Consider the following 22,416-nt stretch of genomic DNA (forward strand, 5'->3'; position numbering starts at 1 on the left):
ACATAATAATTATACAATATAAAACAGTGGATATCCAAAACCAAAAACTTGCTACCAAAATAAAAATGTTAAAGCTTATCCTAAGTCTGAGCTCACTTATACTTATCTATAGGGAATAGAGAAGGAGAGGAAAAGTCAAAAATAGTTGGGGGAGGAGAGGGAATGAATTTCTATCATGTATGTATGTATATATATATGTGTGTGTGTGTATATATAATATGTGTGTATGTGTATATGTATGTGTGTGTATACACACACACACACACATATATGTATGTAAGTATATGTATGTATATATGTATTAAAAAAGAAAAATGGGGTTTTGCTACAGTGTCATTCTTCAGTTAAAATGTATTTGGTTTTTGTGGGCTTGGCTGTCAGTATTAACACTTTAACTTTGAATTTATAGTGTTACTAACAGCATTTTGTGTCTATTTACATAATACTTCATAGACATTAGGGCTGGAAGGGACCTCGTAGATCATCAAGTCCAGCACCTAGCCCCAGGGGCAGGAAGTCATCTAGGGTCAAAGGATCCCAGAAAGATAAACAACCAAGCATTTCTTGAATGAGTCCGGAGTAGGTGCCTGCACCACTTGGAGGGAGTCTATTCCAGGTCTTGGGGGCTCAGACAGCAAAGAAATTTTTTCTTATGCACAGCCTGAAGTGGTCTTGGAGGAGTTTAGAATCATTCATCTTTGTTTTTCCCTGGGGCAGATCCTGATGTACACCCCTTATGTACTTACAAGCAGCCACCAGGTCCCCCCTGAGCCTGAGCTTTCCTAGGCTGAAGAATCCCATGGCTCTCAGCCTCTCATCACAAGGCCTATTCTCTTGCCCTCTGATCATGCACATGGCTGTCCTCTGGACTCTATCAAGTTTCTCAACATCCTTCTTGAATTGTGGAGCCCAGAATTGGATTCAGTACTCCAGCTGTGGCCTCACCAAGGCTGAGTACAGCGGGAGGATGACATCCTAAGATTTACTTGAGAACATCTATGGACGTAAGCCAGAGTTTTGTTTGTTTTACTAGCTGCAACATTTCATTGGTGGCTCATGTTCATCTTGTAGTCAGTCATGACCCCCAGGTCCTGCCGACCCTATAAGTATCTGTGGGTTTTATTTTCCCTGAGGTGGAGTACCTTACATTTATCGTTATTGAACTTACATATAAGCATCTTTATTTCATAGATTTCACAGACATTTGGGCTGGAAGGGACCCAGAAGGATCATTGAGTCCAGTCCCCTGAGCCATGAGCAGGAAGTAAGGAGGGATCATAGGATCCCAGCAAGATAAGCATCCAAATGTGTCTTGAAGGTATTCAAAATGGATGCTTGAACTGCCTCCAGTGGCAGTCTATTCCAAAACTTGGAGGCTCAGACAGTAAAGAAGTTCTTCCTTATGTCCAGCCTGAATTGGTCGTGGTGGAGTTTGTGACCATTTGATCTTGTCATCCCTTGGGGCGCTCTGGTGAACAGATATTCCCCCAGATCCTGATGAGCACCCCTGATAAACTTATAGGTGGCCACCAGATCACCCCTGAGCCTGCGCTTTTCTAGGCTGAAGAGTCCCATAGCTCTCAGCCTGTCATCATAAGGTCTGTTTTCCTGACCTCTGATCATGTGCGTGGCTCTCCTCTGGACTCTCTCAAGCTTCTCCACATCCTTTTCGAATTGTGGAGCCCAACCTGGAAGCAGTACTCCAGCTGTGGCCTCACGAAGGCCAAGTACAGTGGGAGAATGATGTCCTGGGATTTGCTTGAGAAGCATCTATGGATGCAAGCCAGTGTTTTGCTTGCTTTGCTAGCCACAGCATCACACTGAAGGCTCATGTTCATCTTGTGGTCAATCATGACCCCCAAGTCCCTTTCATCTGTAGTGCTAACCAGCATAGTACTGCCGAGCCTATAAGGATACTGCAGGTTTTTCCTCCCCAAGTGAAAAACCTTGCATATTTCAGTGTTGAACAGCATCAGGTCCTCCTCCGCCCATTTCATGAGCCTGTCAAGCTCTGCCTGGATCACCCTCTTGTCCTCAGGTGCAAATGCTTTACCCCAGAATTTGGTGTCATTGGCAAACTTGGCCAGTCCGCTTCTGACATCAATGTCCACATCATTGATGAAGATGTTAAACAGTATAGGCCTGAGGACAGAGCCTTGAGGGTCCACACTGGTGACCGTGCCCCAGGATGATTGGCTTCCATCAACCACCATTCTCTGGGTCCTACCACAGAGCCAATTCGCCAGCTAGCAGATTGTGGTGAGGTCGAGGCTGTAGTTAGCCAGTTCTCCCAAGTGGTGATCATGGGATACCAGATCGAAGGCTTTTTTGAAGTCAAGATATACAACGTCAATCTCTTCCCCCTTGTCCAGGTGATAAATCACCTGGTCATAAAAGGAAATGAGCTTGGTCAAGCAAGACCTACCTGCAACAAACCCATGCTGGGTACCCCTCAGGATATTGCTGTCAGGTAGTCTGTTAAGGATGGCCTCTTTGATAATCTTTTCCAAGACCTTCCCCAGGATAGAGGTTAGGCTGATGGGCCTGTAGCTTGCTGGATCTACTTTCCTCCCTTTCTTGAAGTTAGGTACCACATTGGCCTTCTTCCAATCTTCGGGCACTTCAACAGAGCGCCAAGAGCTCTCGAAGATCCATGCCAGGGGCTGAGCTATGATGCTTGCCAGCTCCTGTAGTACCCTTGAGTGTAAACCACCAAGGCTGGCTGACTTTAAGTTATCTAGCCTCGCAAGGTGTTCCTTCACAAGGTCAGCACTGATGGCGGGTAAAGAATCTCCCTTACCCGGGCCTCCATGACCCACAGTGGGCAGGGGCATCCCATGGGATGGGTGAAGTACTAATGCAAAGTACCCATTTAGCAAGTCTAGTTTTTCCTGGGAATCAGTTGTTAGTTGTCCCATCTGGTTTAGCAGGGGCCCAATGTTGCCCTTGCTTTTCCTCCGTCTCCCCACATATCTAAAAAAGGACTTTTTATTATCCCTGATATTTGTAGCTAGCTGGAGTTCCATCGCAGCCTTGGTTTTCCTGGGTTTCTTTCTGCAGGTGCAGGCCAGAGCAGAGTATTCCTCCTTGGTGGTGATTCCAGTCCTCCATCCTTTGTAGGTCTTTCTTTTAAGATGCAGGAGATCTGCCAGTTACCTGGAGAGCCAAGGGGGGGCTGCTGTGCCCTTTTGCTGCTTTCCTCTGAGATGGGATGGACTTTGCTTGTGCATCCAAGATTGCTCCTGTGAGGAGCAACCACTCATCCTGATCTCCCCTCCCCTTTGGGTTGTGGCCCTTTAGGGCCTCACTGACAAGCCTCCTTAGTTTGTCAAAGTCAGCTTTCCTGAAGTCAAGGACTTCTGTATTACTGACTGACTTGCCAGCTTTATGGCAGATGGTGAAGGTGATCAGCTTATGGTTACTGTCACCCAGCTTCCCTTCGATCCTTAGGTCGCTGATTAGGTCATCCCCAGTTGCCAGTACAAGGTTGAGCAGCGCTTTATCTCTTGTCAGCCCATAGACTTCCTGCATCAGACAGGGGTCATCCACATGAAAGAAAGCTTTGTAACCATTTGGATTTGGCTGAGCGCTTCTCCCATGAGATGTCTGGGTAGTTAAAGTCTCCCATGACAATCATGCACCAGGAGTGCGCAGCCTCAGCTAATTCCCTGGCAAGCTGCTGGTCAAGGTCGTGACCCTGGGTAGGGGGTCTGTAGTAGACTCCCACCATAGTATCCCCTGTACTGTGTTCTCCATAGATTTTAACCCAGAAGGTCTCAAGTCATCCACTGTTGGTGCCAATGTCGGCTTGCAGGAATGCATAGATTTCCTTGACAGAGAGAGCTACACATCTGCCCTTTTTGTCCACTCGATCTCTCCTGTACAGGGTATAGCCATCTATACCTGTGGCCCAGTCATGGGTGGAGTCCCACCAGCTCTCCATTATCCCTATGACATCATAGTTAATTGCATTTAGCAGGAGGACAAGTTCCTACTGTTTATTCCCCAAGCTCCTGGCATTTGTGTATAGGAATGCAAGTGTCCCCTTGGGTGCTGTTGCCTTGCCTATAGATTGTTCCAGGGCTGGGGCATGGGTAGTTTCCCTTAAATGCCATGGCCTGCTGGCTTTGCAAGTGTTGCTCAGTGAGCCAGCAGTGGCAGTAGTCCCCCCCACCCCTTGGCGGGCTTAGTTTAAAGCCCAGTGGAGCAGGTCAGCCAGTCTGACTGAGAAAAGCCTCCTCTGTAGCAGAGAGAGGTGGAAGCCATCCCTTCCCGTTAGCTCGCTGCCTCTCTCACCAAAGAGCAGACTGTGATCATGGAAGCCAAAGCCTTCTGGATGATAGCAGTGCTGCAGTCTTTGGTTAACTACCTGGATCCTCCTCAGCCCATAGCCTGAGACAGGGAGGATTGAAGAAAACACCACTTGTGCCCCCAGACCCTTAAGCACTGCTCCTAAATCCCTGCAGTGCCTCATGACCTGGCTGGGAGTGCTCCGAGCCGTGTCATTAGTGCCCACATGGATTAGGAGCATGGGATAAGTGGTCAGTGGGCTGGAGGAGTTTAGGGATGTTCTCCACAATGGCTTGGATGTGGGCTCCTGGGAAGCAGCAAACTTCCTGGGCTAAGGAGTTGGGGAGATTACCCCCTCAGTCTCCCTCAGGATGGAAAAAAAAACACTTTGTGTTTTGTCTTGGGGAAAGCGGGGGTAGTATCTACATTTGAGCCTGTGTTACCTGCAAGAGGTTTGTACTGGTTGCAAAGCTCCAACAGGGTGCAGGCCTTGGTGTGGTGGGCCTTGGGGCCCATGACCAACTTGATCCAACCCCTGGGCTGGACAGAAAGGGAGGTTCCTGAGTCCTCCCTTGTCCTGGTGGGAGACTGTGGTCTACCCTCCACCTCCCAGGGGAGAAGAGCCTGGCAGTAGGACTCAATCTCCTGCTCACAGTCCCTGATGGCATGCAGTCTCTGGACTGTGGCCTGGAGCTTCTTCAGTTGGTGTGCCAGAGACACCAGTAGGGACCAGACCTCACAAGGGGAGGTGGCCATGCTCCCGGGTCCCAGAGCCTGAAAAAGGGACAGGCAGCCCCCGCAGCTAAGAGCCAGGGGCTCCGTCTGCGTGGAGCTTGGAACCATGGGCTTCATCTGGGTGGCAGTTTTTGAGGTACTGGGGGGGACGCAGACCCCTCGGGGACTCTCGGGGTGTGGTGCTTGCCCATCTGGATCATGCTGCTATGGTTGGGACTGTCTTCCCTAGAGGGCTCACAGGCAGGGTCAAGGGCCCTCCCATGCACCCTCCTGTGCAAACTCCCATGCTAACTCATGCATCGGGCCTAGGAGTATGCCTGTTTGCATGGCCAATTCATGAGGCTCCGGTCGCGTCGCTCCCTGGGGGGCTGGGTGATGTAGGAGCCGGGGGTGGGGGGTGACCCTTCTCGGCCCACTTAGCCCACTTCCAGCTGATTAGGTCCTTCCCTCCATGGTCCCCTGCTTACTTGGGGTAGGCTGGGGCTTGTTGGGGGTCCTGGGGTCTCGCTGGGGGTCATGGGGGCTCAGCGGGCTTACACTGGCATGTCTCACACCAGAGCCAGGACCAAATATTTTATTATGGCTAAAATAACATACAAATCAGTTTTAAATTTTTTCAGTATATTTTGCTATAGTCTTTCAAAGTATTTTTAAAAACCTTCTGGCTGCAAATATATTTTTCCCAGTCTAAACTATATATTTCTAGCTTTGTGAATGCATAGGCAAGCTGAAACGATCATTCCAAAGAATCGTGAATTTCCTTCATTTACTCAATAGAGTTTTTACGTCCAGTCACTTAACTATAAAACTTTTCTTTGCTGAACACTGTATTAAATACTTCCAGTAAATATAATTTACTGTATATCTATGTTGTCCAATACAAATGCACATAACTATTATATTATGGTATCCTGTTTATTGCAACAGTCTTTGTGTAAGAATACATTAATAATCTCAGCAAGCAGCTGCAAAGGTTGATAATGAAGATGTTGTTACTGACTTTAGTTTTGACTTTGAAGGCTCATTTACATGGAAAGAAAAACCAAAAACTAGAAAATCTTAATTACAGGGGCAATTTAGCCAGGCTTGTATCATGGTATGGTAACCAGTCTAGCTAAGTGGAACTGAATACTTTGAACAAATGTACCTATTTGTATATTGGATTAGCACTACTGCATACTTGCTTTATGAAGTCTTAAAGAGCCTTTGGCTGCCTATACACGTGCTCCAGGGTGGGAGTGTTTTAATTAGAGCAATTCCTGGAGAGCTGCTTTAATTGAATTACCTCACTGTCATGTGTAGTAAGCCCCTGCACATTTAAAAATGGCTGTGGAATGCTTTATCTAAACCTCATCCAACAAGGTTTAAATAAAGCTCCCCCTACAACCATTTTAAAATGTATGGGGTTTAATACGCATGACAGTGAGGCCATGCTGGAACATTGTAATTAGAATGTGAACCAGTACGTGTATAGGCAGCCATGGTTTTAATATACTGTGGCACTGAAAGCAACGAGTACTTTTAACTTTATTTTTCAATTTGTATACCTACAAATACCTACCAAAAGAGAGCCAAATTATATATGTGACTGAACTAGCAGAAAAAAGATGGGTTATTTTGCTTTCTCATTCCTTTTGTCCTTTGATAAAGATATTCCTGCTGAATAGAGAACTATCTTGATTTTCACTGCTGAAGTATTTCCTTTTTTTTTAGATATAACATTTTGAATATTTGTATATGAGATGATATTGTTTCTATTTTTGCTATTTATTATGGGTATCTGCGGACATAGGTGTTTGAATATGACCTTGATTTTGCAATTCAAGCCACACTGGCAGTGTGGATGTGCTTTGCATTATTAAACTGTACATATATAAATTGCACGCATTCACAAGCGCACACACATACTATGTTGAAAAACTTTAAGGTTTTAGAGGCAAGTACAAAAACGTGAGGAAATTCCATAATTAGGGCTGTCTGTCCAACCTTAATTCAGTGCCTTACAAGACATTCTTGCATCATGTACTGATTGCTTCCTCTTTTACTCCACTACCCTCTCACAGATATTTGCTGACAGCAGTAGAAGAATGAGACTGGGGATTCTTAGGTCCCACAGAGAACAGTGGACTGGAACAGTGTGGCCCAGGGCTAGAGGAGCAAACAGCTTGTCCAAACTAATAAGGGTTCTGTGTGATTGATCTCATTACTCTTCCTTGAGGTACTGGTCCTTATAAAACAGCAGAGTGAGAAGAGAGAGGTGTATTTACTCCATATGTGAGTATGGGGAAAAAAAAAAGAATTAAGGGTGGGGAACAGCCATCCATCCTACAGCATTTTCCCCATAGACTCTTATTTGCCAGAAACAACATCCTTTAGGTTGTCCCTTCTACAAAGCCGCCTTTGACTCTCTTCACTCTCTCCCACTGCCTTGTTGTGACAGAGGTAAATAATAAGCGTCTGTGCAGGGGATTCCACTAAGAGACATCAATTTACAGTTGTATGTAGATCAGCAAATTGATGCTTTACTTCATTTTGCAAGAAGTTGCTCAGTTGCTGGCAGCTCTATTTGGAGTCATGTTAATTCCCCCCGGATTTCTGATAGGATTGGGGGGCAGGGGAAGAAGGGATGGGAAGGGAAAGGTTCTGTGGAATACGAGTGCAGAGTGTTCCCCTCCATCAGTCCAGGTTCTGCCATTCTAATGCTGCACAGCTGAGATGGTAGTACTGAGAACCAGGCTGCAAAACCAGCAATCACATGGTTTTGTAACTTTGGACATTTGGGTTTTTTTTCACTTTCTGCCTTCTAAAAGAGGGAGAAATTTGACCCAGGAGTCAGAGTTTCTCCATGGGATAGCAGTAACCCATCTTACAGAATACATGTTTGCATTCAGTGAGATGCCCTTGACATGCAAGTTATTTGACTTTGGAAGAGAGACACTCCTGCTACTGGTGTACTCCTGTGTTGATAAACAAATATCATTCACTAGCGTCTCTGTTTTGTAACCCCTTTCAGCTTAGACCACTGGTTCTCAATCTTTTTAAACTTGAGGCACCCCCTCTGTAACTTTTTGTGAATTGATTGGCACCATTTCAAAAGCTAAAGTACAGTCGGAGTACCCCAAGTTACATGGGGGATGCATTCCTGAAAAACACTGTATAAGTTAAAAGCGTGTAACTCAAGGCATTAAGTCAATGGAAAACAGGGGGATACAGACCTGGGACCAAGATTTGATAACATTGTTTCATAATAAAAGGATATTTAAACACAAAATAATGAACTAATAGCCTTATTAAAACCTTTACTCCTGGTGCTCATACAGAGAGAAAGTTTTAGCCCTAATTGGAATGCTATTGACAACTGCTCCTTTTGTATTGGTCATATCATTGATCCAAAGATTAAGGAGTTTCTCAACCTTATCTAAATGAGGAATGCTTGTCACCAGTGACACCCTGAAACTCACAGAGGTTGTTGTTTTCACACAGTCTCTAATTTTTTGCTCACTTTTTTTAATGGTACACACAGTCAAGTCACCTAAATTGTATTGGCGAGCAATCAATGCCGCACTACTGCCTTCTCTTAATTTATCAAGGATTTCTATTTTCTGGGCCTGGGTGATAGACTTACATGCTCTTCTGGGCACAACATCAAAGGCTTTCTTTGATGCCATTTTCACAAATATTCAGGGGTTAACGTAACCAAAAATGTTGGACAATCTTGGAGGAGACGACAAGTGATCCTAATGTTATGTAAGCAGGCTCCAAACTAACAACCGCTCTACCGCAAACAGTATAAACATAAAGAAGGGTATTGTGTAAATTGAAACATGGTCATGTTATATAAACCATGTATACTTGAATCTGTCTAACTCGAAACTGTGTAACTGGGGGTCCGACTGTATTTATTATAGTGCTTTATCTCCTTGAAGAGGGACCAGGAAGTAGGAGGAGTAGCTGGCAGGGAAGAGCTGTGCTGCAGTGAGTGGATAGAAGGGAAAAGCCTGCTCTTATCCCCTCACTGGAGGCTGCACTTATCTCCTGTCTCTTAGTGGCACTCTTCAAACATTGCCATGGCACCCCAGGGTGCTGTGGTACCTGGTTGAGAATCACTGGCTTAGACTAGACTGTCTGTAATAACACATCCTATCTTGGGCACTGGCATGTCTCAAAGGAACACCCAGAGCTTGGCTTTCTCCTCTGGGGAGTGAAACTGAGTGGAGCTCCTCCATAGTCATTACTGCTGTCTTAGATAGGTAGTCAAATTTTCTAGCGGCACGCTGTACCACTGGAACGGTCTGTATTTCAGAAGTAGGAAGAATGGGTTGGAGATTAGGTGGACCTGCAAGGACAGCATTAAACTGACAATGCAAGGAAAGGGTGTTAAGAGAACAAATGCAGTTCAAATTCAAACTCAAGGTGTTTTGAATTTATTGAACAGCCGTAGCAAAGAATTTGAATGGAAGAAATTGAATTGATTTCACACATGTGCTGGATTGACACACAAGGGGAATTAAAAATCCCCATGGATGAGTGGGCATTTAATTTAATTGGCATTACCTCAACCTGGTGAGAATAAGTGCATGACTGGGATGCTAATGTCTCTGTTCTAACCTGTTGAGGGTAAGGCAGAGTGGTAAAAAGATGTGAAGAGGGAGGAACTAAAGATATTCGGTGTTTTAGAGTTGTCTATAGTTCAAATCTATAGGATACTGTGCATGCATGTGAAAGAATAGACATAGTCCAGTAGGATAACTGGTAGTTTGTTACAGCTCACTGAATCAAATGAGACATCAGGATGAGTTGTTCCTTGGAAAAGCTATGCCTAGACCACAGCTTTACCATGCCTGGCAGTGCTCTCAGACAAGGTGTGTTGTTCCTGTGCATGCTTGCCCCCTGACTGGAAACAGTGCAGTTGTATTCACACCTGTTGAGGGTGGACAAAATTGTCACTGTCACTCTGACCTGCAAGTATGGCCAGTCTTCATACTCAGTTTAGGAACGCTGACATGACATGGCCTATACCAGCCATGCAATAATAGAAAAAGTCTTGCTCAGCACCAATATAGAGTATGTCCAGTGCAAATAGTTTTTGGAAAATTTAGCTGCTAAGAGGTGGGATGGAGAGTGGAGACTACAACTAGAAGCCAGTGGGAGATGGGGTGAGAGCAGATGAGATGAAAGGAAGGGGGGAGAAATTCTAAAAGGTAGAGATTTTAACTATGAATCTGGATGCATGAGACTCAGACTTACTGGGAAAAGAGACTGGAATGAGAAGCCTCAGGAGTGGGGAACTAGGAGGAAGGAGGAAAGGAACCAAGAAGGGGTGGGGGGACAGAACTAAGATTTGGAGATTTGGATGAGAAGTCTAGTGATGATGACTGGGAGTCAATGAGGTTAGAGAAAATAAGATAAGAACCCAAAAACAAGTAATTGAAATGGTAGGGTGGTTATTAGGGCTGGCGGGGACAGTGATGGTAAGACTGGGATGAAAAGCCTGAGGAGCGGGACTGGGGCTGTGTAGGCAAAGCGAGTGAAAATGGGATGAGGTGCTAGGAGGGGAGAGGGCTGATGGAAGGACTGGTTGGAGGAGATAAGCAGAAGGTGTCAGGCCTGAGGGGAAATGTGCAGAAGAACCTATGGCCCCTGAAGAATGCTCCCCTCCACAAGCCAGAATGGATCTCGTGTTTCCCAAGTCCCACCAGATCCTGACTATCCTAAATGTTTGTAGAATCTACCAATAAAGGGTTTATTAGAGCTCCATGTAGGAAATGACAACCTACTACTGCTACAAGGTACTCTCTGTAAGTTTCTGCTCTCCAGCCTAAAGAGCTAAGCTGTCCAAAGTGCTGTACAACACACTGGTCCTGGCACCTTACCCCTTGACTTAGCATTGTGGCTATAATCTTAGGTATTTGAACTTGGCTCAGTACATTGGATCTGCCTCTTGCTTCCATCCCTGGACTTGACATCTCTCATGATTGACCTCGAAGACCATGACCTCTGCATGGTTTGTGACTACTGATCACAGGCTTCAGGCTGTAGCTACTAGCCAAGACTTTTCCGATACTGTTATTTCAAGTGTCAGAGATCTTAGTGGTAGATGTAAGAGTTTCTGTGTGGGTTGAAGTGTGATGTCATGTCATGAAAATGCTATTTTATTAGTATGTGTTTTAAAAGTACCTACTAGGTTTCACCGAAAAGCCTACTTTAAGAGTGTTCTTAAGGGTTCAGAATCAAGAGTTAGGAAATGCTAGAATTAAGCTTGCTTATAAAATCTTATTTCAGTCCCTTCGTATGAATGCATTATGATACAGCATTTAATTAAATGATAATAAAATAATTTTTCTACAGGAGCCCTATCTTGTTTCATGCATAAAATAGGCTTGCTTTATGGGTATGTCAGTGCTGAGAAGTGAAGGAGGTTGCCACAGTATTTGGAAAGTGTGAATGAGAGGCAGGTTCTTGCAGGAAGAGAAGGGGTAGTTTCATTTTAAAGTGTTTGAATGCTATCCTGGAGAATTGGATCTTTGCATCTTCCACAATTCTCATGTAATGGTAAGTAAACTATTTAACCCAGACTGTGCGTGGGTGGTTGTTAATTGTGTGTTCCTCATTTTCTATGCCCTGGCTTGATACCCCAGTTTGACATGCATAACTGCTGGGCACTCAGAGCTGCAACAAAAATCCATGGGAGCTGTGCTTTGAACATATTAAAGCATTAAGTAATACAAAAGTATGCAAAAAATGGGGTCCTAGGAGTCTCAGATTGGACTTCCAAAATTAGTTGATACCTTTTTGTTTTTATTTTCTGTGCCACAGCTACCTGTCTGTGAAATGGTGATCCTACCCTTTGGTTAGCTTGCAGAAGAAATATAAAGACAGATAAATGGTTCTTGATATGATGATAGTAAGCACCACAAAGTCTATCCTCAGTGTAAGATTTAAATAACATGCATTAAAAAAAGGCCTTGGGGCACACTTTGAACAATGAAGAGAAAACCAAATAGCAGATGATTAACTGAGCCATGCTCAGCATGTGCATTAACTGAAGTAGGAGTTCTCTGGCAAAAAAAAATTACTATGTGATCATGTCATTAAAAACTGTATCTTAAGGTACATGCATAATGAGCCTGAATTAGAGGTTTGCAGGAAGCATCAAATCTGCCATTTCTAACTTTTGAGTGCCTGGGTTTGCAATTTTTGCTTATATTTTCTGTGTGTAGTATGACTAATTGACCATCTGATAAACTTCCTGAATGTGGGAAAGGTATAGATGCCTCAAAAATTTGGGCTGATGTCAGAGTTAGTTCAGTGTCTCAGGGTGCTGAAGAGGTACTTGAAATGGGTGATCTATGGTTCCTGACCACAATATCTTGGTTCCTGACCACAGTATCCTGTCCACTGGAGATAAGAGGCATAAGCCAGTCCAAAGCATACAGGAACATGGAGGATTTCTTAGTGTTCCTCACCAGCACTTATACTCACATCCCCTTCCCTACGGACTGGTAAGAGCAACTGTAAATCCAACACCAATTTATACTGTGGTAAATGTCAGTTCTGACTGATCTTGGATTTTATCAGCTGTTGCTCAGCATTGTCAATGAGCACACCTGGCTACACTGCTTGTGGGGAAAATAGGGGGGGATAAGGGGTGGGGAGCCATAATATATGCAGATCAGGGTAATACAGTGGCTCTCAACTGGAGTGCTGTATCACCCTTTCAGGGGTGCTGCACTGCTGCTGCTGCATGTCTCTTGCACAGTCAGATTGGGAAGGGCTGTAGCATGAGCATGTGCTTCTACCTCCATTAGTGTTATCTGATAAGACCAAAGGAGGCTCAGGAGTACCTGAATTTGCCACAGTCCTTCCCTGGTCTAACCCTGCACAGTGGTTTCCCAGAAACAGGCTTATGGGGCAGATAGAGCAGTGGTGACAGCATTGAGGTAAGCTGAGTCTTAACTGTGGTGATACCAAGTTTTAAGAAATTATGGAGGGATGCTCTGAATCTAAAAAGGCTGAAAACCCCAGGGGCAGCACATTTGAGGGAGCCACTGCTGGGCTGAATAAATTTCCTGACTAGACATGGCCCAAGTGCTTTTGAGAGCACTGTGATTTGAGGAGGTGTAGGTACTATCTCAGGGGCACGCAGTTATTTCAGGCGGAGAGCCGTTTACTGAGTTTTGGGAAGCTGTCGAGGCCTGCATTGGTAGCCCTGCCCCTTGACAGATGTCCCACCCCCTGGTTGCCACCTGGTGACCAGAAGTCCCACCCCCTAGCCACTGACCTTTGCCACCAGAAATCCCTCTCCTTGCCCTTGAAAATAGTCCTTTCAGGAAGGGGTTTTGCCATCTTGGAACCAGAAAAATACCAAATTATATTCTAAGAAATGAACATCTACAACATTCATTAATTTGATTAAAAAAAATATTTGGGTCCTGATTTACATTTGTTTTTGTAGTGTACCATAGAGGTGATTGCACAATAGCTTAAAATTAAGTCTTACTCTTGTATATTGTGAGAGGCTGTTGGTGTGTGGGTATGTGAGGTGTGGGGGAAGGTATGAGTGTGGGGGTGTGAGTGTGGGGTGAGGGAACATGTGGGTGTATATGTGGATATGTGGGGTGTGCATGGGTATGGGGTTTGTGGGGGCCTATGTGTGGTGGGAGAGTGGCTGGGATGTGTGAGGGGGTGTGGGTTTTGGGGTCTGCATGTATGGCAGTGCAAGGGGGGTGTGAGTGCATATGTATGGTAGGGTGTGCATGTGGGACTCGCCCTATGAACACACACACACACACACACACGCACATGCATGCACACACCCTCCCTCATTGCTCTCTCTGTCTCTCTCTCCCCTTCCCTTATTACAGGGATATGCATGCACATGCACTCACATGCACAAACATCCTGCCACTTCTGGCTCTGGGGTACCTGCGTGGTCCCTGTGCTCCCACAGTTCAGTGATGCAGCTGGGGACCACATGGTGCTGGAGTGGCCGGCTAGCATGCAGGGAAGGAGTTAAAGCTGTGGCAGGCTTCGGTTGGCGGGGTGGAGGAGGACTGCCCCTGGCTCCTGTCATCTTTGACAGGCAGCCAGGAACAGATAAATATACATTTTCAAAAATTTTTAAGCCTCCCCACCCCCGGCCCCAGGCCAGATAGAATGGCCTGGTACGCTGAATCTGGCCCACGGGCCATATTTTGCCTGCCACTGTACTATCAGAAGCTCTATACCTGTGTCCCATACTCATGTGTATGTATACAATGACCCCGTGCCCATGTAGGGTAAACAGAGTATGCACGGTAAAATTTATCTTTACAGGAGATAAATACTTCTCTCTTTATTTTAGGTCAGAACTTTCCAAATGGCAGCCTGCATCTGGCCTGTGAGGGATGAAAGTGTGGCTTGTTGGCTTCTGGCCAGCTACTACTCCCCCTACTACTTGTTGTGGCCGGAGTCTGGAGGTGGCCCAGTATACTCACTGCCTGGGGGCCAGGGGAAGCTTGGGCTGTCTGCCCAGCTGTGGCGGCAGAGGAAAGGCAAGGTCTGGGCAGGGGTGAGGAGACAGCTGAATAGGGGCTTGTGCATTAGTGGAAGGAGGAGGGCACTGTCCCACATGGCAATGGTGGTAGGGGGAAGAGTGGGCTCACATGACAGTGTGTGAGAGGGGACTTGCTAGCTTGATGGCATCAGTGGGAGTAGGCTTGTGCTGTGCTGGTGGGGGGAAAGGGAGCTTGCTAAGCCCACACAGCATTAGGGTGCTTCTGTAGTAGCAGAGGTGGGGGCAGCTCATGCTGCTTGTGTGGCAAGGGGGCTGTGTACAGTGTAGGTTGCAGGGACCGCACGTCATGGGCCCTTGAGGTATGTGGCTCGGGGCCTGTGACTAGTATTGCATGCAGCCATCAGCTGCTTTGAAGTTGAGGAGCCCTGTTGTGGGTGTGGTTCATGTCATAAATTGTGATAGGAGTATGTAATGTGGACATGTAAAAGGGAAGCAAATTGGGTTGATTGCTTGTTCTGTTATTCCTTTGCATGGCTTTGTGGCAGATTTGAGAATGTGTCCTGCTTAACTGACTACTGAGAAGGGCATTAAGGCCACCTAATGGATCAACAGTGTATATGTCAGGGTGGGGACACCAGCTCTCTCCAGCACCATGGACCACGGGCTGGGATATGAGATGGTACGTTCATTAGCCCATTTCGACATCTATGTTAACTTGTAACCTAGATTCTGGGTGATTCCTGTGCTCACCTACCTTTCTAAGTATAGTAATGACATTAGCAACCCTACTCTGAGTAACAGGATTGGGACAAAGAAACATATTATTCTATGATTTATGTTCAGTAGTATCCAAGCATTTTTGTTAGGACTGGGGGTCCAATGTGTTAGGGGCCTTGCAATCGCATAGTCCCTACTTATCCAGTTGTGCCCAGAAGACCCAACAAACTATTGTGTTAGGCACTTCACAAATATAGTGAAAGACAGCGGGTTCCCTGATAAGCCTGCGGTCTAAATGGGGAAGACAAAGGGAATGAGAATAGGTGAAGCTGTTTAGTCAAGATTACACACGAGGCCAGTGGCAGAGCTAAGAATAAAACCCAAGGCTTCTGATTCATCTGTCCACCAGACCCTGCTGCTTCCTTAGGTCTCTACTCAGTCAGGCAACATGTTAAATGGCTCCAGTTCACTCTTCCTTAGGATATAGTGAAAAAGTGTATTGCCTTGACCAGATTGGAAGTTGGATGGATAGCTAAGAACATGCGTCCCTTCAGAGATCTATCAGAGGGAACAAGAACAGGACATCCTAAGCCTGGCTACAAAGACACATGCAGGAGAAATATGAAGGCATTTGGGAAACCTTGGCAAGCTATCATAACAAGTGGCACCATCCTCTCCATCAGGGCATCAAAGTCCACAACAAAAAGTGAATCCACCAGCTTGAAGAGAAAAGAGCCTGTAGGAAGGAAGAAGCTCCCAAACCACGACGTATACATTTGTAACCACTGCCACAGATTATGCAAATCTGATCTTGGACTGTTCAACCACATGAGACGCTACAAACCACCTATGTCATAGGTTGCAATATCCACCATCTCCTGCAGACGAATGGATGTCAAACAAACTGCCTTGACCTGGAACTTTCAGATGGGGTCTAGACTTTGTTAACAGTTTTGATCTTCAGATAAGGTTCATAGACTCAAAACTTTCATTTGAATCCCCTCCCCCTGCCCCCCCAAATTAGGACTATGTCAAATTAAAGATTTTAGGTTTGACCCCTCCTGTAACAAAGACGACATTGTGCTTATTACGACACACATTTAATTTTTCAGGGACTGACCACCCCACCTCAGCGGGTCTAATGACTTTGTGGAGGTTGCAGTTCTCTCCCTTCAGTGTCTTCAGTTATTGTGCAACTCTGAACTCCCAAGTGGGAAGAGAAACCCGCATGACCTGGCTGGGTTTCATATTACTTTGCTTAAAAAAAAAGAAAAAGAAAGAGAGAGACCTCCACTTAACTTAGTGTTTCTTGAAGTATGGCTTTGTGTTGTCAGGTCAGGTCACATCAGGTCACATTTATGATGAATACAGCATTTGCATACACACATATCTATCTGCTTATACACTTGAGGATATAAACCTTGTATGCATCTCTCTCTCTCTTTCTCTCACACACACACACACACAGAGTCTATAAGGTGCGCTATGTGTGGAGGGTGCACGAGGAGCGGGACCAGCTCTGCGGCTGATGATTAAAGCAACAAGGAGCCCAGCTAGCCAGGGGCATTTTTCAACTAATCAGTGAATTCTTATCCCTTGAAGCTAGAGCCCTCCTCCAGCAAGGGGCAGCTCCAGCGGGGGACTGTGCGAGGCAGGCAGGCGCTGGCACGCAGTCTTTCCCAAGGTTGTGTTTCCTTTCCTTTTTCCTGAGATTTGGCGCAGGGGGAAGGGGTCGGAGTCACATGGCTACAAAGCTTTTGATGAATGTCCAAGCTGCCTGCGCCGGGGCTTTCAATCCCTCCGTCACGCAGGGAGCCGGGAGAGCGGGGAACCGGTGACCCACTCATTTCCTATAGGCTGTGTCCCCTTCCTGACGGGAAGAGCGCCCGCGCTGGCGCTGCTTTGTGCTCCGGGGCCCTGGCCGCACTTGCGGAGCCCCAGCATGTAACTGAGCGGGGGCTCGCGTTGTCCCCTCGCCCCGCGGGCAACTTTCCCTGCGGGCGGGCGGGCGGGCGACGAGCCGCGGGAACAATGACAGAGGAGAGCAAAGGGGAAGGGAAAGGGGAAAGCGGGAAGGACCTGGAGAAGCAGCTTCGCCTGCGGGTCTGCGTCCTGACCGAGCTGCTCAAGACGGAGCGGGACTACGTGGGCACCCTGGAGTTCCTCGTGTCGGTGAGCGCGGGCGGGACGCGGGGCACTTGTTGCAGGCGGAGCAGCCGCGAGGGCGGCGGCAGTGGCGTGGGCGGATGGATGGGTGCGTGGCGTGGAGCTGTGGCTTTGCGGGGGAGAGCGCGACCCCCCCCCCGGGTCCGAAATGGCTGTCCTGGATGTCCCAGGGGCACGTCCTGGGCGCGATGCTCCCGTCAGCTACGCTTCCCTCCACTTTGGGAGCCGCTTGCGAGGCAGTTCCTGGACACCGGCCCTGGGGCAGGGTAACAGCGCGAGCAGGGGGGCTGCAGCAGCTGTTCGGTATTAAAGCCACATGTGGCCTCGTCTCCGTCTCCCCGCGCTCAGTCTTCATTGCAGCCCTTTGTAAGGCGCCGCTCGGGGGGGAGGGCCGCGCTCTGCGGCAATAACACATCTTGGAGAGTGTTTTGGAGCAGCTGGGTTCGGCTCCATCCCGGTCTTTACATCCGTGTCCATAACAAGCTGTATTAGCCAGTACCAGGCTTCCTACTAACGTTGCCCTTTGGTAGAGCTAAAAAGAGTGTTGTTGTCTCTAGAGAGTCAAACGTCTCTTTCCTATTTGCCCACAGTATATCAGTGGCATCACTTGAGCTCTCTTTGGGATAAACAGATCTCAAGTCATCGGCTTGGTTTTGCACGGGGTCTCCCATAATAGTCCTGGCATTCTTCCCTCCTCCCCCATCCTGTCTGGGGGGAAATCTTTCAAACAGCAAACTTCCTGCTTAGCTTTCTGAGATCTGAACTTTCTGCTTATTATCATGGAAGAGGAAATTCTCAGCTTGGTGGTGGCAAGAAGAATAGAAGCTCGGACCCCACAGTGAAATCAGCCCTGCAAGAGTAGCCTTCCCCTCCTCCCACTTTTATCCTTAACATCACCCTGAAAAACAATAAGCCTGCAGGTTGCTTTCTTCTTGCATCTGAATGCTGTAGTTGTTTCAATTAATTGAGATTATGGCTGTAAAACTGTATTAGACTGTGCTTCCATGTAACAGCCCTGCTGTGCTTGCTGATAAAAATGTTGATTTTAAATATGGAGTATCTGAAAATTGGTTTTCCGGGCCAAATTTGACCTACCTCATATTATAATGCCTAAATTTACAAAAATGTTCAGTTATTTGAATGTTTCAATTTTAGAATGTCCCACTTGAGATTTATTTCAGGGTTTTAATGTTGGAAAGCAGGTACTCAGGACTTTCTAAATGCCAGGCTCCTTAAGGTATAACAGTGTATTCAGGCTTCCTTCACTTTTGAGAGTTAAGAATTTTCAAGGGCTGATACAGTTTACAGGGAGACTTTACTAACCTTTTTCTCAGTACCTCAATCATGTCCCAGAAACACCATCTCTAAGACTAAGAGAAGAGTTCAGGCTGTATAACAATCTTCTCCATGTGTTCTCTCTTAAGATGTCAAGAGAAATGGTAGTAGTGGATTTTGTTATAGGGACACCTGTGGGGTAGATGGAGAGACTAAATAATCATTGATAGTTGTGCTGACGTGATGACCTGGAAGCTGAAGCCCCTGTTCCTAGGGGTGGGATAATTTTTACATTGGTAATTAATTACTAATTAGTTAAAAACCAGAACCCAGGGCTCACTAAGCTACAGAGTTAGGCTCCTTCTTGCCAGTTGGCATTGTGGTCCCATGACTTCATTTCTTTTGGCCTACTTTTTATCAGAAGAGGTGTTGAGGCTCCTTATCAGCATAACCTCTGGTCTGATGTTCAAGTAAATTCTCCCGGGAAGGGTGAAATGGGCATTAAAATTCCCTCAGCCTGAGGAAGGCCTATAACTTAGGTGTCCTGCTTTCTGAATGCTTTAACCACTCCAGTGTTATGTGAAAGATGGGTACTTAATTTCCCTCCCTTCTTCAGCATCCGTTTTGAGTGGGCATGACTGTGGGTGCATTGTTTTGTGCTGAGCTCAAAGCGGCCTTTGTGAGTTAGGTGTACTCCATGGGTAACTACTAATTCTGGCATCTCTGGGCACTTTGACAAGGTTTAGGCACCTCCCCACCTCTGATCTGGAGCTAGAGTTAGCTTAGATTCTTTAAGTGGATTGCTCTTGACCAGGCTCAGAAGCCTATGTCTAAGTGACTAGGGACCTTTTTGGACCAGAATGTAGGTACATAGTGAATTTAGATGATCATGTAGATTTGCAGCTGCTGGAGTGGAGTTGATCTGGTATCCTTTTTTGACTTAGCACCTAAGTTCTGCCAAACTTCTGCTTAGGCACCAGGGCTAGGGACAGACATTCAAAAAGCCTGAGCCTGAATTGATTCAACCCTTGCAGGTTAGTCTAACCTGGCTAGGCTAAACCAGTTTGTAACTGCACAGACATTCTCTTCAGACTGAGGAAATTGAGGCACATGCCTGCAGTGGCTCAGGCTAGAAGCTGGGGGATGCTAGAGCAGCCCTCCCTTCCCTTCAACACTGCAGAGCTGCGGGTGGGCATGGCCAGGCCCCATCAGGACTCTGATTAGGGAGGTTTGCCTTCACCATCACAGGCTTTTCCCTGCTGGCTGCTCAAGGAGTGGGAGTGTTGCCAGACAGCAGCCTGCAGCTACCACTCTGAGGCAAGGTGCAGGGGTAGGGGGAAGAAGGGGAAGGGTGTGAAGTGTGCAGTGCATGCATCTGTTGATGATACCTGGCTTTTGAATCTCCCTCCCTGCTTCTTTATACTGTCTGCAGCAAACTGATAGGCCAGCAAGCCTGCAGGAGGATGATAACAGTACTTACCACCCCACTGGTAAAACAATTAGAACAATTAGTTCAAGCTCTTCTTAAACAGCTTTTTCCAAGGAAGGAATGGAGGGATAGTACCGGCTAACCTGTTGATTAGCTCTAAAAAGCCCTAAGCAGACCCTGTTTTGTCCGGCTGTCCCAGTGAAACTGGAGACACATGCACAGACACCTCTCAGCATTAGCTAGCATACCACATGCCTAGGGTCCATGGGGCTGGGGTCTGGGGTCTGTGCTGTTGGAGATGGGATGGAGGGGAGAATCCCTGCTTGAGCAGCAAGGGGGATGGGGCAGGGGGAAGCCAGGCAGACCCTGCTGTACCTGCAGTCTCTGCCAGAGCTCTGGCCAGGGAGCAGAGGGGCAGGGCCAGCTCTGCTGTCCGGAGCAGAGAGCTGAGCCCAGAGAGCATGCTGGGATGCTGGGAGAATCTGGTTTACCTTAAACCAGGAAGGGGTCTATGATAGACATTGCATAAATCGGTTTGACCTAAATCAGTTAAGTCTAATACTACATTCACTCAGGTTTATCTTAAATCAGTTTCAGCCATTTTGAAACTGGTTTATATGGACTGAACTTACATTCTGTTACAAGTTTAAACCAGTTTCTGATTACTTAAACTGGTTTATGTGTAATGTCTATGTGTAGCCCAAGGATCTGGTCCTTGTTGCTACTGAAAATTTTAACAGTTTCCACTGGAATTAATAGGAGCATAAAATATTTATCAAGATAAAAAATAAGTTAGGATAAGGTCATGAGATGAAGCCCTTTCTTGTGGGGTCCACAGAAATAGATTTTAAGCTTCATGCAAATTAAATGAAAGCATAGGACATGCAGGTAGTAATGGGGAAGAGGGGTTTTTTTTGGCAGTTTCTGCAAGTCTTATATAAAATATTCAGAAAGGAAATTTTATTTGGCCATCTTATGCATTATAATCAGATTTCTTTGAAGAGTGATAGCCTAAGATGACTTAAGCAGCACTGTGATTATAGTGAGAGTCTTAGCAATTCTAAGAAACTGAAAATAGGTACGGAGCTGATAATAAGCTGGGGGTGGGTGGGTATGTGAAAAATAAGGTAAAGCATAATTCTTCCTAATAGATGTATAATAATGTATTCTGGCAGACACACTTTGTCAAGCTCATCATGAAGAAGACAATATACAATAATAGAAGCATTGTGACTGTGAAGCTATGTGCGTGTGACAGATTTCTACCGGTTTAGCACTGGTGGTCGGTGGTATGAAGAGTGTCCTCTTTGGCTGATATGCAGCTGTGTTAGCAGAAGTATCTAGGCAAGATACATTTATACCAGTAAAATTGCATTTTTACTGGTATAGCTTAGTAATGTGAGTGTAATGCAGGAAGAACCAGGAGGCAATCTGCAGAGCAATGCTGGCTGTTAATTTGAACTACAATTCCCAGAAACCCCCAGGGGCTGGGGGCAAGGGAAAAGGGAAGAGGAATTTGAGGCTGGAGCAAGGGGAAGAGAGCAGTGTGCATGTGGAACCTGGTTAGCCCTACGTAGTGGAGTGCACAGTGGAGCTGGAGATCTGACTGGCTCAGTCAGCCAGGACTGTGGACTGAAGGATTGGGACTCAGATGCGGGGGCAGCTGTAGGCTGCTGCTTGAGTGCTTTAAGGACTAAAGGCTTGTTTGGGGATGTCTCCAGAGGTGTGTTGGGGAGTGGGGAGGGGGGAGAAATTAGGTGTATGTTACCACAGTGTTGATGTTTCTTTTACCTTTTACCTATTCCCTTTCTTTGGCCTGTTGGCTTGTGATGATAACCTGAACAAGTTTCTATATAAAAGGACGGGTACACTGGTAACACATAGACAGAACCATGGGTTGCATATTAGGGCACCATAACTAGGATGTTTGAGACAGGTGTGGCTGTCCTGTAGTAAGATCAGAAAAGTTGTCAGAGCAGACTCGATTAATCAAGCCTGCTTCACATGTGAGCTGATGTGCCTGGGGCTGTGTTGTATGCATTTGTATACATGGCGAAATGCGTGTCAGTGCGGAGAAAATGGCAGCGGTGTGCTTTTCAGCTAAAACACCTTTGATGTGTTTTAAAAGTGCCTGGTGCTGTGACACAAGTGTGTGTACAAATGCCCTTAGATAGCCATGGGTAATGTTCAATGGAATACAGGAGAATTGGAAGATGAGTTCAAGTTAAGTCATTGTGGCCTGGAGCCTGAGCAAGTGCGGGCAGTGCAAGTCGGGGCAATCTGCCGCCCCAACCCCTTAGCCTGGGAA

The 22,416-nt window shown here is 46.3% G+C and overlaps 1 protein-coding gene across 1 annotated transcript in view; it reads left to right on the forward strand.

The window, feature by feature from the left end:
• The first annotated feature begins 16,970 nt into the window (after positions 1 to 16,970).
• The window catches only part of PREX2 (phosphatidylinositol-3,4,5-trisphosphate dependent Rac exchange factor 2), a 296,072-nt gene continuing 290,626 nt past the window's right edge, over positions 16,971 to 22,416 (forward strand). The window contains exon 1 of the mRNA XM_019548936.1: positions 16,971 to 17,410. Within this exon, the coding sequence (XP_019404481.1) occupies positions 17,003 to 17,410 (408 nt within the window). The 5' untranslated portion in view covers positions 16,971 to 17,002. The remainder of the gene's footprint in view (positions 17,411 to 22,416) is intronic.

The sequence above is a fragment of the Crocodylus porosus genome, unplaced genomic scaffold, assembly GCF_001723895.1.
Source record: "Crocodylus porosus isolate Cpor-Errol unplaced genomic scaffold, CroPor_comp1, whole genome shotgun sequence".
In the NCBI taxonomy this organism is placed as follows: Eukaryota; Metazoa; Chordata; order Crocodylia; family Crocodylidae; genus Crocodylus; species Crocodylus porosus.